Below are 19,709 nucleotides of genomic sequence, written 5' to 3'. Positions count from 1 at the left end.
TTAGGAATTTGAAAACCAGGAAACAGAGAACAAGTATTAAGAAAAAGAGGAAGAAAGAAAAAATATAAGAAAGGGGAATATTAGAAGAGAAGGTAAGAAAAAGATAGAGAGTTAGAGCAGTAGGCATGCACTAATAGGTTGATTCCCTCTCTCCCTCTCAAAGTCCTGCTCTCTGCCGGAAACAAAGAGTTCTCTTGTGCACCAACCATTTAGGTCCGCTTCCTTCAAAGCGATTAATTTCCACGGTAGGATTTCCCTGGGAGATTATTCACTTTAAGAAGAGGCGTTCTTCCCTTTCTAGTTTTGGTCCTGCAAATGAGATTTAGTTTGATTTCTTTCTTCTTCTAATTAACCCATATACTACCCATTTATTCCCTTTACTTTCTTTATAAAAGTAATTGTTGTTAAATTGTGATTATCTTTTTTTAGTTAGGGATTATCTATTCACTTTAGTTAAGAAGTCAAAGTACTTTCTTTTATCTTATTATTACCATATCTATCTGCCACGACTCATCTAAAATAATTTTGTCCACTATAAGCATGCTCTTGGCAAACGAGGTATAGTTTGCGCACAAACCGGACTAAATTGAGTTGCAGTTAGACCGATCTCAACTCCGTTACTCAGAATATTTGAACCCAGTACCGCAGGAGACAATCTAGCTCGATTTAACAAAAAAGGCCCACTACAATGTTTACATTTTATATTCTTTATATCACTAATCAACTTTTTTCTGTTTGTCATTTTCTTTAGTATTTTGTATTTATGGCTTTTCGTAAGGCTTGCATGGCTTAGACGTTGTCTCTTTCCTAACACGTTGCATGTTTTCATTTTATATTCTTTATATCACTCATCAACTTTTTTTTGTTTGTCATTTTCTTTAGTATCTTATGTTTATGGCTTTTCGTAAGGCCTGCATGGCTTAGTCTAAAAAAAATAATTAAAAAAAAAACATTTTTATCTTCTTTGACATTTAATCTACTGTCATGTATATTTTGTTTCTTGTGTTTTAAATTTCGTTGTTTTAGCCATGCAAGCTAGCCGGCGAGAACGCATGCTCAGTGACCCGGTGGCAAACGGTTGTGCATTATAACGAGAAAGAAATTGGTTGCCTTCTTTCACTTCGACGTTCACTCATTCCATTGCTCATGCACACGTGCATTCACTCGCTCACGATCTCCGTCGAAGAGGAGGGGCATATTTGTAGACACCCTATTTTGTTCCTCGATTATAATACATTCCTTTTACGCATGCGTCCCCTAAATGAAGAACTAATTAAATGACATGCATAACTCTCTAATCTCTCTCTCATTTGACACTTTATTATTTTATTTTTCAACTACAGAATGGTGAATGATGAGACTTACATTTTGGGTATAGGGGACAGACACCTCCCACACTAAGCAAGTCTGGCGTGCCCTCAACTGCACGATTTTTGTATCGGTTGTCATTCCACTATTCCAGTCGGGCAGTAGATGGTGTGCAAACAAAAACGGATAGTAGCTATGTGGATTTTGAAATTTGAAAATAGAGTGGAGACCATATAGGGACGGGAAATAACAATAGGAAGGGGAGAGGAAAAAAGAAAAACAGGGAGACCATTTTTTGTTTTCCACTGGATTCCAGAACTAGGATGGACCGATCTATTTCTCATCTCCAAAAATCATTTTCATTACACCTCTTTGCATTCTAATTTCCAAAAAAAGTTTTCAAAACACACACACACACACACACAAAAAAACATTGAGAGATTGAAATTTCTTGGGAGAAAACCCGGTCCTGAAAGGGGACAAATCCGACACTATACATGGCTAGTTCAACGCCTCTCCGTCAACCATCACCGGTGGAGCGTCGCGTGGGAGGATCACCCATTAGAGAACGTCGTTGTTGTCGCCGTTCGTCTCAATGGAGTCACCATCAAACTCGTCCAAGTGTGTTGGGTATGTTTTCAACCTTCCCACTCTTTATTCTTGCATATCTTAGTCGTTTAAGCTTGGTTGCTTTGCTGGGTATTTTCTTTTCAGTCTGAATGTTAAAGCTTGAAACTTGTCTGTATTGTGAACAAAGAACCAAGCTTAGTTGTAATAAAAGAAAGCTAAAAGTGGAAAGTGGGGTTAAATCATGTCAGCATGTGACTTCTTAAAAGATGGACCCATGCATTGAAAGCTTGGGATGAAGACATAGTTTTATATTTTTTCCACCGTAGCTAATGTCTACAGGTTGCCTAGACCCATGTTGTATTCAGCAACCTTTATGTTTTCGGTTTCCACAAACAAAATATATATATATATATATATATATATATATATATTTACTTCAAATCAAAAGTAAGTCTATGTTTTTCGGTTTCCACAGTCAAAAATAAGAATATGTTTCATTTTTTTTTTTTTTTTTTGCAAAGTCCATGATTTCAGTTTCCACAAACAAAAATAAAAATATACTTCTTTTACTTCAAATCAGAACCAAGTCACAATCTAATCTGATTAAGCCCACTCTTCTCTTAGAAAAAGTAATCCCACTGGTTCCCTTAAAATAAAATCTTCTCATGTTGCTCAGATCATGACTTGGAAGAGTTTAAGCTGTTAGGTTCTAAAGACTTAGGTTTTTATGTATTTAGAACTCTAATGTATATTATTGGCAAACCATGATCAAAACAATATGTTTAGTCGTGTTTAGACTTGCTCAAAGTTGTCTCATTTATGTAAAGTTGGAATAAGTTGATGCAGAAGGCTTCTATGCTTCTCGGCATGTTTCGATCAATCGAAGCTTAGGCTCGATCAATCGAAAATCGGGTCAGAGGCATTTTTTTGCAGAATTCCAACTCAGCCCTAATTTGTTTAGAACGTTTAGGATTTTCTAATTTGTCCTAAGTATAAAAGGCAAACCCTAGCCACATTTTAGTGTTGCTCATATTATTGTTTGTGTAAATCTCTTGTGAGATCTAGAGGAGCTTTCCTTTACACAAACTTAGGATTTTCAAGGAGGAGATATTATCTACACCTTGATGATCAATTCAATTGCTGCCGTTGAAGTTTAAAGAAACACAAGCAGTTGTGCCTGTATCTGGTGGTGAATTCAAGAAAGAAAGAGTTCGTGGATTCAGAGTTTGCACGTGGTCGTATCAGTAAGTTCTACTGGTGGGTAATAATAAGAAGTCGAGCGTGGAGGCTTGTAAGTCTTATTGTATGAACTTCGATTCTTTTAAGATAGTGGATTCAGGTTTACCTTGAGGATAGTTAGGTTAAATCTTCCCTAGGTTTTTACCGGTTTGGTTTCCTGGGTAATCATATCTTTGTGTTATTTATCTTTCCGCTTCTTTACATGATATGATTGTTGTGATTGTGATAACCTAGATTTGTTAAATTAGACTAAGTGACAACTTGGCTAATTACCTAGGTTAATCTAATTGTGTTTTTAAGGGGTCTAAAAATCATCAAGTGGTATTAGAGCAGGTTGCTCTCTTGCTGTTGATCTTTTGATCACTGAGCTGATCCTTGACCCCTGTTGTCATGGAACATGGACACTCTCTTGTTATTCCTCCTCACTTTGATGGGAATAATTATGCTTATTGGAGAGTAAGGATGAAAGCATTCTTGAAATCGATTGATGAGAGAGTCTGGAACTCCGTTGAATACAAATGGGAGAAGCCCACTACTCCTATTAGTGAGTGGCAAACTTCTCAAAAGGAAGCAGCCGCGTTCAATAGCAAGGCTATGAATGCTATCTTTAATGCTATTTCTATGGAGAAATTTAAGAGAATCTTTAATGTTGAGGTTGCTCATACTGCTTGGAATATCCTCCAAACTGTGCATGAAGGCACAAAGACTATCAAAATCAATAAATTGCAGTAGTTAACTTCAAAATTTGAAAGCATTAGGATGTCTAATGATGAATCTTTTGATGAATTCTATGCCAAACTGAATGATATTGTTAATTCTGCTTTTAACATGGGTGAAATCTATGATCAACCTAAAATTTTTAGAAAGATTCTTAGATCATTAACTGAAGACTTTAGACCCAAGGTAACTGCCATTACTGAGAGCAAGGATGTAGACTCCATCCCTATTGCTGAACTTGTAGGATCACTTCAATCTTATGAGTTGGACATACCCAAAACTAACAAATCCAAATCAATGACTCTTAAGTCAGTTGATGATGTTGAGGTTGGTGGATTTGATGATGAGCTCTCTGCTATAGAGATTGCTTACCTTGCCAAGAACTTTAGAAACTTTCTCAAGAATAGTAACAGAAAGGCAAGAGGTACAAACACTATTGAAACTAGAAACTTTAGGAAGAATGATCCCACTAAGGTTAACAATAATGATAAACCTAGAGAAAAAGTAGGTCAATCTTCAAAATAATTCTATAGGTCCTCAGTGTTTTGGATGTCAAGGGTATGGTCACATGAAATCTGAATGTACTACCTATTTGAAGTCTAAGGGTAAGGCTATGGTTGTAACCCTTAGTGATAATGAAGTTTTTGATAATGACTCTAATTTTGACGAGGATGGAAACTTCATTACTTTCATTGTTACTGCTGTAGTAAATGAGAGCATATCTACTGAAGAGAACCCTTCTGATAGGGAACTCTCTAAGGATGCAGATCTTCAAGAGGCCTACAATAAACTTTGCAAAATTGCTGCAAAGAATGCTATGAATATTGAACTTGGCCTGAAGAAAATTGAATCTCTTGAACTTGATAAGAAGAACTTACTTGTAAAGTTGTTTGATGCAAATGAACTTTTGAACAATGTGAAAACTGAGAATGTGCTATTACTTGATAAAGTTAAATCTTTGGAACTTGATTTATCTGTTGCTAGATCTGCTAGTTCTAAACTTGATCAAATGCTGAGTGTTCAAAAGTATCCTTCTAACAAATCTGGATTAGGTTTTGTTGAAAGTATCTCTGTGTCTGCTCCCTATTCCACAAACTTTGTCCCTTCATCTTCTTCTGAACCTTCTGTGAGTGAGATTGTGTGTGAAACTGTCAAATCCCTTGTGAGTGAGGTTGTCAAACGCATAGAAGTATCACCATCTAGGAAGATTAGGGTTGATCTGAAAGAGTCTAAACCTAAGAAGCCTACCCTGTCTAAGGACAAGTCACATGATAAACCTGCATGGGTTTGTCATTTTTGTAGAAATTTTGGACACATTCGTCCAAACTGTTATAAGTTGCAAGCTGCAAAGAGAGCAAACAAACCAAAAGTACCTGTACCTCAAGCATAAGATCCTATGGTACTCATTGGTGAATTGGTAAAAACTTTAAACCTTTATTCCAATTTTGGAGTTGGTAATCATTCCCATGTGAATCCAAAATAGACAGGACTTTATTCTGACTTTTAAACTAAAAGTTAATAAGGAAAAAATAAATATTACTATAAATAGCACAAACACTGTTTATGGGGCCTTAACGAAGGAATTTGCCTAAATTTGTGAGACACTTATGTAATGAGTCTAGATCAGAATGTTGTTTCCCTTCAACCTGCCAAATTTCATGCAATTCTGACACTGCCACCCCGATGGCCACCACTGGCACCCCTTTAATCTTGCATTGAGACTTCTGGCGCCCCTGCTACTCCAAGAATGCATGTGCTGTCTATTCTATATCACTCTTCACATTTGTTTGTATTGCCTTTCTTTTCAGTTGCTTAAGGTCAAGGGCGGCGCCGCCATGGCACGTTGAAGGCTGAGGTTCTTATTTCATGATCTTGCTTTTGCCGTCGCCGATCTTGCAATCTTTGATCTGGGCCAAGTCAATCTCCGATCTCGCCGTCGCAAAGCTACTCTAGGTGTTCAGTGTTGCTGTTGCTACCTCGTTGAGTTTTTTTTTATTTTTTTTATTTTAGAATCACTCCCTTGCTAAGTCACTGCTGCTGCTAAGAAGTGACTTAAGTGAAGATGTAAGGTTCTTATTAGGTTAGGAATTGTTTTAGTTTAAAATAATTATCTTATTGATGATCCCTTCTCGTTTTCATTTTCGTGCCAACCCAACCAGATCCATCGGTCTTGCAAATGGACTTGGTGTTATTCCACTGAGTAGTTGAAGCAATACAACACCAAAAGAGTAGACGTTGGATTTATCGTTCAGCTTCTTGAACATGACATACTCTTGATCCATGTAACTGTAAGTACCCACAACTCTATCAGTTTCGATCCTAATTAAAGCCTTTGACATACTCGGAGGACCCATCTTGGACAACCCCAAAAATGACAACTTGGCCTCCCATTTCGCGTCCAATAGAATATTGGTCATCTCCACACCACTGTGGACAATAGTATGCTTCAGACCAGTGTGAAGGTAGTGTAGCCCATGTGCCACTCCAACGCAAATATTTTGTCTTCGTTTCCACGGGACCGGATTAGGATTGGGATTGGGGTTAGTGCCATTGAGGTGTCTCGCGAGGTTTGAATTGACCATGAACTTGTAGACAAGGAACCCGTATCGTTTAGCGAGATAGTATCCGATGAAAGGGACGAGGTTAGGGTGTCGTACCTGGCAAAGCACCAACACCTCGATCCTAAACTCGTGAAATTCCTGCATTGACTAGATATCCACACGCCTTATTGCAGCGCTTATGATAGGGTCATCAATAAACCCATTGTATGCTTTCCAATCACCCCAGTAACCAATTACTAAATTATCATCGAAGTTATTGGTAGTTGTCTTGATCTCACTCAGTGAAAATCGACAGCATGGAAGAGCTGAATAAGCTCGGTTTGTTTTCTCTGAGCTCAGTTTGTTTTCTCTGACCTTCTCTTCTCGGACATCTTAATAACTTTGATAAACACTTTGAAATGCCTTTCATACCAACTAGCTTGAAATGATGTAGTAAGGAGTAGCCCCTTACCCCAGCGATGATGGAAAAGTCCCCTCTCAAAATTAGACAAACTGACAAAGTGGATTTTTTTTCGTATACAACATAGATTATAGAGAACTATATAATCACTTGGGTTGGATACTTCAAATACTTTACTTTTCTTCAATATCTCATCCAATGGTCAATGACATATATATTCAATGGAGAAGACTTAGTTACAGTAATTAGATGCTGTTTCTTAAGTTCTTATTTTAGGATTTTACCATATGAATTTTTTCTCATGGGACGAAAGTGCATTTTTTAGTTAAGTAGTCACATGACTAAATTTTAAAAGAAGAACCTAAGGAACAACACTTAAGGTATTGTATTTAATTTTTGTCCATTTAATTGGTTGTGTAACATCATCGGTTATTTCAATATTTTTCAAGTAATTTACACTATATAGTTTTACTATTGTGGGAGCCAAAACACCCAAAGACTAAACAATGACAAAGGTTCTTGATCTACACAACTAATTTCTAAAAGATGAGGAAAAGATCCACAATGAAAAGATCAGACATTAGATTAAAAACAAATATAGATAGAATCAAGCTTTCATATATGAAGGAACAATGTTCTCAAGGAACATAGAAAGGATTCAAGTATAAAGATACACAAGAAAAACTCTTTAACTCTCTCTCTCTCTCTCTCTCTCTCTCTCTCTCTCTCTCTCTTGTTCTTCCCTAGACTTTCTCTCTCTATTTTTTTGAACCCCTTCTCCTATTGTCCTTCTCCTCCTTTTACGGACATTTTCCCCTCCTCTTCCAACTGTCCAGCTCCCAACTGGATTTTGGGGAATACTTATCCCATTAGGCTCAACCCTTTACCTTGCCATTTCATGATCTTGAAGAAAGACTTTTGGACATGTTTCCACTATTCAAACTAGTCATTCACTATTTAATGTGGCTGACATTAGGTAGGGGATCTCATTAATGCAAATGTGATTGTTTCATTAGGATCTACATTTTCTTCGTCATGTCCCTCGGGAAAAATGTAGAAGATAGGCAGTCCTACATGAGGGTGGAAGTTGCTATTTTAGGTACCTTAGTGACCTCGGGAAGATAGGTTAAAGGAGTTACCTTATTTATGTTCCTTGGGAAGATTATTCCAAACTTCCACGGTTGTAAGCCCGGCTGGTTCCTATTCACCAGAGGGCCATTTCATCTTTATTTGTACCTTGGGCTAGGCCAGTTCCTTGAATTTAGCTTTTGGAATTTGGTCCTCAGGTCGAGTCAGAGTTCAACCCCACAACTATATAGTTTTGTAGGCATAAGATAATGCTAAGTCCTGATCATTTTTGCCTTGAAGTAGACTATAATTGAGTTTTCAAGCACACTTCTTTATATACATTGTTGAGATTCAAATATTATTTTGGAAGTGTACTTTGTTTTTGAAAAAGGTCTAGATGATTTGGGAGATTACTGGATTATTGAATGATTGACTCAATGACTAAATATATTCAATTAGGAGACCTCATTTTGCGGGGGCCAAAATGGCCAAATAACACTGTTGGCTGAAATATTTTGCGATCTACCACTATTTTGAAAATATTTAGAGACATACCACTATTTTGAAATTCAATTCTTCAAACTCGAGTTTTCCATATAACTCTAGTTCCAAGAACTCGAGTTCCATTAAAAATAGCCATTGTGGCACCCGATGAGCTGGACTTTTTTAATTTAAAAAAGCCACAGGGAACTTGAGTTCAATAAGCTTGAGTAGCTTATAATGTGTTACTCTAGTTTTAACTCGATTACCATAAAACTGACGTCAACAAGCTCTCTTCTTTCACTTCAATGTGTTACTTCAATGTGTCCCACATGCTGTCTTCTTTCACTTCAACATGTCCCATAGCGTGTCCCATATGCTTGTCTTCTCAATTTTCGCCTAGGTATCCTTTCCTTCACATCATTACTCTCTCTCTCCCAACACTACCGATTCCATAGTTCTATAACAAACAAAAACTATTTCCTATCTCTCTCTTTTTTCTTTTTTTCTTTTTGTTGACTAAAAAAGGTAGCATCATTTTTGACAAGTAACGTACAAATGGTCATCCATTACATGGACAACTGTAAACGCATTCAAGTTAGACATAACTCTCTCATTCAAGCCAGATGCATGAAACAATTACAAAGTCATTAATAAATGCTTTCATGAGCCGCCTCATGTCCATTACAAACATCTTTATGAGCCACTCAACTATTAATCACCTAGCTCATGCACAATGCCAAGGGGAGATCAACAGACTTTGCAATAACTCATCAGATGGCTATATAAAGTCATAAAGAGCAAGTAAAAGACACAATTTCATATACACTAAGCTACATAATACATTAGAGATTTCCTAAGAGAGATTTACTAATTGAACCATCGGAGGGTCCTTGGCTGGCCTCATCCTGGTGTTTCTCATCTTCACTTTCTTTCTTCTTGACAGGAAGTCTGGTTCGTCCATTAAGACTGATAAGGATCATACTGACGACAATGACGAGGCACTTTCGTGTTTTATCAATTTTATTAGAGAATAAAGTAATGTATGTATAAGGGGGTCCTGGGGCTACCATAGGCTAAACCAACTAGCCTAAGCACTAGGACAAGAAAATACACTGAAAAAACACAACCCAAGAAAAGTAGCTAGTGGGTCTTCTAGTTAACTAAGAAGGTGAAGATTGATATGTGTGCATTTGGTTACACTTTTAGAGCCCAAAATGCACATTTCCAAGTCCAAAATCCAAAATGCGTGTTTGGTTATTGCCATCGCACGTTATCAAAAAGTGGCTTTTCCAAATATGAAGAACTATCACGTTTTCATATTAGACCTTAGAGCTACAATGCTGAAAATGCAAATATAGATATCATGTTACTGTCAGTCATTTTCAGCATTATCCCTAAACTACCCTTATTTTTATTTTTAAATCCCAATTTTACCAAGATCTCTATAAAATAAAAATTAAAAAAAAACTACCATCATGTACAAGAATTCTCTACACTCTATGCTCCCTCCTCGTTAATAGCAAGAAGCCCAAAAGAAAAATTGCACCGTGTAGGTAGTAATGGTTCTTCTTTCTTTTCCTTTCCTCTAACTTCTAACCAACCAAACAGATTGCAAAATTCTAAATCAAATGTGCCATTTTCAATTTCAACATAAACCCATAAACCCACTACTGCTACGGGCTTCTTCTTCTTCTTCTTCTTCTTCTTCTTCTTCTGCTGTGAACTTCTTCTTCTCTCATTTTTTTTTTTTTTTTTGTATAATATATTTCTTTCTTCTTGTCTTTTGGGTGATAAAGAAGAACTGTATTTTGGGTGAAGAAGAATAATTGAAGAAGACATAAGATGGCGAGTGGAGGAAAAGAAAAGATATTTGATGGGAATGGAGAAGAAACAGGTGGATGAGAAAAATGTGAGGGAAAAAATAAATAAATAAAGGTAATTTAAGTGGGATATGTGTACAACATGTAAGGAAATTCACTAAATAAAAATTAAAATTGTGTTAAAACACAACAAATTTTCACAACAGATGAGATGTCAAATCTTTCATATGTCAAAATTAAATTAAATAAATTAATAAAATATTAGACTAGGATTGACCACAACTAAAAACAAAGAATATAGTAAAAATATTGCGACATTTTATTATATTCCTAAACTTTTTAAATTAGAATATTTTTATAACAATTTTATAATAAAGTTTACATAGTAAGTTGTTATTGGTTCTCGTTTGAACCTACTAGTGACTTTTTTTTTTTTTTTTTTCTCCCTACCACTAACAACTTGTCATATAGACTTTATTGTGAAATTTTTGTGAAAATATTATGTCTATTACTTGCATTAAGAGAGTTCATTAAAACAAAGAATTCTCTTTATATATATATATATGTGTGTGTGTGTGTGTGTGTGTGTGTATATTGTTGTTCTTTTTGGTAACTTATAACTCAAATTACCACTTTTATAAGTGTTAGCCAAACACTTAATTTTTTAAAAAAGCATTTTTTGATAGTTTTAAAAAAGTTCAATTTCATACTACACTTTTTAAAACCGCCACTTTTTCAAAAAGCACAATTTGAAAAAGTTGAACCTTTGGTTGTGTACAAACATGAAACCTTATTTTTAAATAAGGAACTCAAGTTTAATAAACTTGATTCCACATGGATTTTTCAATTAAAAATGTCAGATCAGCGGGTGCCACTATGGCACATTTTTGAGAAACTCGATTTTGTAGAACTCGAGTAATGTGTAAAAATCGAGTTTCATGAACTCGAGTTACAAAAAAGTGGTAAATTGCTAAATATTTTGTAAACAATGGTAGATTGCAAAATATTTTGGCCAACAGTGGTATTTGAGCCATTTTGTAGTTTATATTTCTGGGATTAAAAAATTGTAGTGTTACATGTAGGCTTTGCAAATCATTGCTCTAATGTCACATTATGGGAGAGATGTGCATATTTTGTGATTGGAGGTTTATTGGATGAAGCTCCCTGATGAGCCAAGAAAACTTGTGCTTTTTGGGGCTGATATTGCAACTTCCAATGAAGCTACACTACAAATGCATTGAGGAGAAGATAGATGTGATAAATTATAGAGATGAAACTAGGATTCCCATATCTGACATCAATATGGGTAAGTCGTGAGAACTTGAATGCTGCTCTTTTGGAGTTGGGACAAGTAATGCATCTGCTCTTTGTGACAAAATAACGGAAACTCTAAGAGTCAATGGTGGGCTTAAGATTGTGATGTTGCGAAAGCCTAAAGAAAGCACACACGATACTCTCTTGATGGAACAAAAACTAAACTGTTAGTTCCTGGTAGTAAACCTCGAATCCATGAGGGGTTTTCCTGAATTCACAAGGAGAATAAAACAGGAATCTACCAGAAGAAAATTTGACAAAACGTCTATTTTTATTGATAATAGTCTAATTTGCCACTGATGGCTACAAAACATATAAATATTGAGAAAAACGTCTTAAATCCCTAATTTGCACTAATTACGCGATTAGGTCATAAAAATACCGAATTTTACCAAAAATGGAAAAATTGAGTTAAATGCAAAATCATAAACTACTGACCTTAAGGGTCATCCCAAAACAAACAGGACCTTTTTCTGCCTTTTAAACTAGAAGTTATTAAAGAAAAACAAATATTACTATAAATAGCAAAAACATTGTTTTCGGGGCCTTAATGAAGGAATTCGTGCAATTTCATGCAATTCCGACACTGTTTCATGTTTCCCTTCAACCTGCCAAATTTCATGCAATTCCGATATTGTTACCCCGATGGCCTCTACTGGCACCCCCCTGTTGCTCCAAGAATGCATGTGCTACCTGTTCTACATCAATCCCCCCCACTTGAAAAGAACTTGACCCTGAGTTCCCACTATTTGGTTTATCAAGAGGATGATAATCACATAAGTCAGCAACATTGAAGGTAGAAGAAATGCTCATGTCTAGAGGAAGAGCAACCACATAAGCATTGTCGTTGATCTTCTTAGTAATCTGAAACGGCCCATACTTCTTGTCCTTCAATTTGTTGTAGGTACCAATAGGAAATCTCTCCTTTCTAAGATAGACTAGCACTAAATGCCCAACATTGAATATCTTCTCACGCCTCTTCTTATCAGCAACTTTCTTGTACTTGGCATTTGTAGCTTCAAGTTTCTGCCTCACCTCCTCTTGCATGGCCTGAATACGTTCAGCCATATTCTTTGCTGCTTGACTCACTCTTGGAAGCTTAAGTAAAGGTACCAAGTCCAAAGCGTGTTTTGGGGGCACGCAGTAGACAGTGGCAAATGGAGACTTACCAGTGCTTCTATTGACTAAGCTATTGTACGCAAACTCTTCTTGGGACAATGCAAGATCCCACTGCTTGGGCTTCTCGCCTGAGATACACCAAATCAGATTCCCTAAAGTGTGATTAACCACTTCTGTCTAGCCATCAATCTGAGGATGACTAGTGTTGTTGTAATTCAAGGAAGTGTCAAAACGCTTCCACAAAGTCTGCCAGAAGTGACTAATGAACTTGGTATCCCGATCAGAGGTGATGGACTTTGGCACTCCATGCAAATGCACAACTTTCTTAAAGAACAGATTGACCACTCGAGTAGCATCTGAAGTCTTCTTGCATGCTATGAAATGGGACTTGTCAACCACAACAAAAACAGAATCCATACCTCGCTAGGTTCGAGGAAGACCCAATATAAAGTCCATAGACAGATCCTCCCATGGTGCTTGTGGAACTGGCAAAGGCATGTATAAACCAGTATTCTGAGATTGACCCTTAGCAGTTTGGCAAATTGGACACTTCCTCACATGATTGCCAATATCCCTTTTGAGTTGTGGCCAATAATACCTCTCTTCCACTAGTGCTATAGTCTTATCTCTGCCCATATGTCCACCTAAACCTCCACCATGCAGCTCCCTAATAAACTGCTTCCTCAATGAACTTTTAGGGATGCATAATTGGTTACCCCGAAAGAGGAAACCATCCTGGATGTACATACTATTAACAGCAGTATGAGGTTGTTGACACTTACCCCAAATATCACCAAAATCCTCGTCATTCTCGTACAGCTCCTTGAGGCAATCAAACCCTACAACTTCAATACGTAGGGTGGTCAACAAAGATGCTCGACTGCTAAGTGCGTTAGCCACCTTATTAGTGACACCAGACTTGTGCTTCAATGTGAAATGAAAGCATTATATATAAGCTACCCACCAAACATACATCCTATTAATGCTAACTTGACTATTGATGTGCTTTAATGCCTGATGATCCGTGTACAATACAAACTCCCTCTGAATCAGGTAGTGCTCCCAATGCTTAAGAGTCCATACTACAGCAAAGAACTCCAACTCATAGGCCGACAATTTACTTACTTCGAGCTTTACAAACTTTCTCACTGAAGAATGCTACTGGTCTGTTGTCTTGTGAAAGGACGGCACCTATCCCAACCATAGATGCATCACACTCCACTTGAAACACCTTATCAAAGTTGGGCAATGCCAAAACCGGGGCTGTGCTCAACTTTTCCTTGATCAAGGCAAAGCTTTTTTCTGCCTCCTTTCCCCATAAGAACTTTCCTTTCTTCAGACACTCAGTGATAGGGGCTACTAGGCTACTGAAATCTCGAACAAACCTCTAATAGAAGGTTGCTAGCCCATGGAAGTTTCGCACATCACTCACTGTCTTTAGGGTTGGCCATTCTTTGACTGCACGGACCTTGTCCTCATCAAAATGAATCCCATCCACACTGACCACATACCTTAAGAATAGCAACTTATCAGTCAAGAAGCTGTACTTCTTCAAGTTGATATACAACTCATTGGCCTACAACACCGCTAATACTTCTCGCACATGATTATAGTGGGCTACTTATGTCTTACTATAAATCAGGATATCATCAAAATAAACTACCACAAACTTTCCAATAAATGGTTTCAATACTTGATTCACAAGTCTCATGAGAGTGCTGGAAGCATTGGACAATCCGAAAGGCATTACCATCCACCCATACAACCCCTCCTTTGCCTTAAAAGCTATCTTCCACTCATCTCCAGGTCGGTTTCGAATCTGGTGATACCCACTCTTAAGATTCAGCATGGTGTAACACTTGGACCCACTCAGCATATCAAACATGTCATCTAGTCAAGGAATAGGAAATCGATATCTGATTGTGATCTTGTTGATGGCTCGACTATCCACACACATACGCCAGCTCCCATCCTTCTTTGTTGTTAACAATGCTGGTATTGCACATGGCCTCATACTCTCCCTGATCTGCCCCTTGCTCAGATGCTTATCCATCAGCCCTTGGAGAATCTGACCCTTTTGAGGATTTATCTTGTAATGTGGCAGATTTGGTAGACTAGCTCCAGGAGCTAAATCAATGCAATGCTGGATGTCTCGCATTGGTGGTAAACCTGCAGGCAGCTCTTCTGGAAGAAGCACTTCAAACTCCTTGATTAATGGTTGGATTGCCTCAGGTATTACAGCAACCTTCTTTGGCTCGCCATCCGTCACCACTATAGTATATACCTATTTCAACTCCTTACACTCCCTATCAAACTCATCTTCATTGTTCACTATGAGAAGTGCTGACTTCCCCTCCACTTTAGAATTTTGGGGTATATTGCCTTCCTAAATAGGACCAAGGACAATTTTTCTGCCATTCTTAAAAAACACATACACATTATCCTTACACCTATGAGTAGCATCTACATCATACTGCCAAGGTCTACCCAGTATTATATGACATGCATCCATTTCAACAACATCACAAACTACTTCATCTACATAAAATTTACCCATAGAAAAAGTAATACAGCATCGTTGAGTAACAAGAGTTTCCATACCTTTCTTGATCCAAGCAATCTTGTACAAAGAGGGATGCTTTTCTGTTTTTAGTCCCAGCTTGGTAACCAAACTCTTCGACACAATGTTCTCTATACTGCCACTGTCAATGATCAAATCACAGACCCTCTTACTGATGGTGCATTGTGCTTGGAAGATCTCATTACATTGATCACCATATTCCAGCCTTGGTGTGAGCAATAACCTCTGAATCACCAAAGACTGCCCTAATGGCACACCTTCCTTGTCCTCTTGGACCTCATTGGGATCATAAGCATACGGATCAGCATTATTATACACCTCTTCACCCTCCTGTTCACCTTCTACCTCGCCATCTTCAGCTACCACCAGATTCACTATGGCTCGCTTAGGGAAAGTACTAAATCGATGTCCTGGTTCTCCACACCTGTAACACTTATTCCTAGTTGGCCTAGCATAAGGGTTGGCATTCGCTATCGGTTGGGCTACGGAACGTACTACTGCCACTGTGGATTGGTTGACACCACTATTCTCCCTAACCATAGGTTGTGATCGTGGTGTAAACATGGGTTGTTTACCTTTATTGGTAGTTGAACCAGAGGACTCTGAATTGCAGTTGGAAAACTTCAAACCTGCCCTGAGATGCTGATATTCTATTTTCTTGGATAAGGTTACAGCCTCATTCAAAGTATATAGGGTTTGTATGGATACCTGATCTCGAATGGAAACTCACAACCCGTGTACAAATCTAGATATCCGTTGATCTTCAGTTTCCTCCAAATCATTACGATTTGCCAACCTGTCAAACTCCTCCATGTACTCATTAACTGTCCGAGTTCCCTGCCTGCAATCCTGGTACTGTTTGAACAACTCCTGCTGGTAATCTGGTGGTAAGAACCAATCTGCCATTAATCTTTTCATTCTCCTCCATGATCGTATTGGAAGCTTCCGTTCGTGGGTACGGTTTAACTGAGCATGATCCCACCAGGCAAATGCTCCTCCCTTCAATTTGTAGGCCACCAAACACACCTGTTTGTCATCTGCTGTACCCATATAATCAAAAAAAATTTCCACCTCACTGACCCAATCTAGATACCCTTCAATAGAGACATTACCATTAAAGGATGGTAACTCTACTTTCATCCGATAGTCCCTCTGCTCCTAATAACCTCAACCATTATCCCTCGCGGGAACATGATGATTTCCAAGGACTCCCTCTGCATACTCCTCATCTTCACTGTCTTCTTCATGGTAGTCTTGCTGCATGTTCCGGTTTGGGCCACGATGGGGAGGGCCACACGCTCGGTTATCACCTCGCTCTTCGACATCGCGATTACGGTTTCGGTTAAGCAAGGTGGCAAGTGCTTCTTGAATTTGGTCCAAAGTGTAACACCCCGACCCAATTTTTATAATTAAACTATGTGTTTAAGTGTTAAGTATTATTAATATTTTAAGCCACTTACTTACAAAAATTAATATAAGAGTATTTAATAAGCATATTATTTTATAATGTCATTGAATAAGAAATTGTAAAGATTATAAATAATTGAAATGGCTATTTGTATTATAAATATATACTTAGCATGTACAAAAATATATTAAGTGGGTTAAGTTATTACATACATAGTTGGTATTTTAATTAAGCATGATACATGAGATATATATATATGTATATATAGTTGTTGGTGTTTTAACAATGTATGATGCATGAGATATTATAGAATATATATGCTCTTTTAATGTGATGGATATAACTTTATAAAGGTAAGAATATATATTTATGTGTGTGTGTAAAGTGATATTATTATTTGTAAATGAGTGTGAATGCAAGAAAGTTGAAAGTGGGTGGGATATTTCTTTCCCTAGCCATACACGTATCCACCCCAATTTTCCGCTTCTCTTATCTGATTTTGCTGCCCCAAAAGTCTTCACACTTTTCTTATTTTCTTGGCTGCATCAGATCAGAAGTCCAGCCCCTCTTTCTCTACTCCTTTTCCTCTTTCTTTGTTCTTCTTTCTCTCTTCTTCCTTTGCTTCTACACGGCAGCCCTCCCTTTCTCACCAACACAATATAGTCCTCTCTAAAGAAGAAATTAAAGGGTTAACACTAAAATTTCAGCTTCCAAGTTGTGGGTAAGTAATCAAACCTTCATTTGTTTATTTCTATTTCTTTATCTTCTATCCTGATTTTATAGGCTGAATTATGATTCTATTTTAGTGATTGAAGGTTTGATGATATTTTGATCAATTGAATGCTTATTAGGGTATTTTAATATGTATACTATAGGTATAAAAATACCCAAATTAAATTAAGACCTATTGCTATTTGTTGATGATTTTGTAAGATTATGTACTGAAGCTGTCTCTGTGACAGATTTGATGTTTACTATAAGAAAATTCTGTATTAAATCTTATTTTGTGAATTAGGATGCAAGGGGCAGTTTTTATGAATTCTAAGGCACATGGTTTTTATAGAAGTGGTCTCACAGCATTTGGATGAACATAAAAATAATGGTTTAATTTGTAACTTACAAGAAATTCTGTCAGGACAGTTTTGAGTATACTGTCTTGTGTGATTTTTAGTAAATTATTGGTTTACGATTTGGCTCCAAAATTTTTATGGTACATACTAGACATACAGGGGAGTAGTTACGTAAAATTTCATGACAATTGGATGTGTTTGGACAGCCCGTTTGTATTTTAAAAATGGGGCATATGCTGCTGGAATAGAACAGTGAACAGTAAGGGACATGCCTAACTTTGAGGATTTAATTCTAAAGTTAGGGTGAATGTTTTGAGCTATAATTTAATATGCTCATCCTTTGGTGTGTTAGAATCATATATAAATTTTATGAATTGGTTTTTCTATGATTTAGTACATCATGTTGTTTGATGAATGCATTTTGTGTTTGTGGGAACCTCTTTGAGGTGGGATTAGGATTTCTTTGATTCTAAGAGATAGGTTTTGAGATGAACGTGTAAGTTTATGATAAGGAATTATGGATAGTAATAAGCTTTGATATTTGGTTTAGTGTTACCAGTATCTAGGTCTAAGCTCCTTCGACTTTAGGCTCTCGGTTCCTCTGCTTTCAGGTAAGGGATAAGGTATATAGGCATTTGGTAATTCATGAGGTCATTTTAAAGTATATTATGCATTAAAATGTTTTTGATTAGAGATATGACATGTAATCATTATTTTCACAAAGATATGTTCGTGAGCTTTTGAAACTTTATGTATATGATTTTAGCATATTAATGCTATTACTGATTTCGTGAACATGATGTTTAAAGAAACAAATGGAAATGTTATTATTATGAAATATTATGCAAAATAAGAAATTTTAGTATGATGTAAAGTATGAAATATTTTCGGGTTATGTCCTCTGGTGATCTGAACTCTGCTAGTAGGAGTTAATTACTAGCTTTCCATGGAAAACATTATATGATTGGCCAGTAAGTGGGACTGGCTCTGCTGTACTCGCCCCTTGTTGGTTATGGCCAACTTGTGGGGGAAGCCAATCTACCCTCATGGTTGGAAGATATGTATTATGATGTAATCCCGAGAATACCTGGCATTGTGGGGAATGCTGGATGCCTGGCACCGTGGTGCTAGAAGCCTCCCAAATAAGTATAGACTTATCAGATACGGGCTAACCAATAAGTTATTTATAAACAGCTATGTTATGTTATTAATCATAAGAGAATTATTTTGTTAAAATGCATTGTGAAAAGCAAAAGATCTCATGGCAAGAAGAAGTTTTTGATGAAAAGAAAAGCTGTTTATCAAAGATAAAAGTTTCTAAAGTTCTGTTGTGCTATAAAGATAAAGTTTTTGATGAAAGTACAAGTTATGTTTAAAAGTTATCAAATACCTGTTCTGTATGAAATGTTAAGTTTTATGACTATGGAAGTCATAATATTTTTCAGGAAAATGTTTATAAAGAAAGATTTTCTTATTGGGTCAAGATGGTTCTAGTTTAATACAAAGTTGCCGATTTTCTGATTTAAATTAAAATAATTATTTTGTAATGAGAATACATATACAGCGACTTTGTAGGAAATGAAAGAAGTTTAATCTGAAAGGTTTTAGTAATATTAACCCGATAAGAAAAAGGAGAACAATTATTTTCTATGAAGAGCATATAAGCTATTATGAATAGTATAAAATACTATGCATGAAAAGATGTTCTCCTATTCGAATATTCATAGAATGAAATGATCTAATTTACATGCATCCTTATTGAATTCTCATATATCTTACCTTTACTGAGCTGTGTAGCTCACCCCTTCCACTCTTTTAGTTAGCAAGTTTTACTTTGGACCAAAGGGAGCCTTAGTCGAGTTTTGGAAGGAGCTAGTTTAGTTTTATATGTATAGATCCTAAATTAGCAATTTGATGTTTAGATTTGTAGTATTGTATATTTTAGGATCTAATAAAAGTGTATACCTTAAAGTATTAAGAGATGTATTATGTGAAATTCCGAATTTGAACAATTGGTGAATTATGTTATTCCTTGGAGTACAATGTAGATG

General features: G+C 36.7%; 1 protein-coding gene across 1 annotated transcript; it reads right to left on the bottom strand.

Moving 5' to 3' along the window:
- Positions 1–5,969: 5,969 nt before the first annotated feature.
- On the bottom strand, positions 5,970–6,539 carry LOC115990748 (probable serine/threonine-protein kinase At1g01540). The gene has a single exon (XM_031114541.1). The coding sequence runs from the start codon at positions 6,537–6,539 to the stop codon at positions 5,970–5,972; it is 570 nt and encodes a 189-aa protein (XP_030970401.1).
- Between the last annotated feature and the right edge of the window lie 13,170 nt (positions 6,540–19,709).

This window comes from Quercus lobata, chromosome 5 (genome assembly GCF_001633185.2).
Source record: "Quercus lobata isolate SW786 chromosome 5, ValleyOak3.0 Primary Assembly, whole genome shotgun sequence".
NCBI classification, from domain to species: domain Eukaryota; kingdom Viridiplantae; phylum Streptophyta; class Magnoliopsida; order Fagales; family Fagaceae; genus Quercus; species Quercus lobata.
This window is presented reverse-complemented; position numbering and strand designations above follow the sequence as displayed.

Coding starts and splice junctions, on each gene's coding strand:
- LOC115990748 (XM_031114541.1), bottom strand. CDS start 6,539: ATGCAGGAATTTCACGAGTTTAGGATCGAGGTGTTGGTGCTTTGCCAG.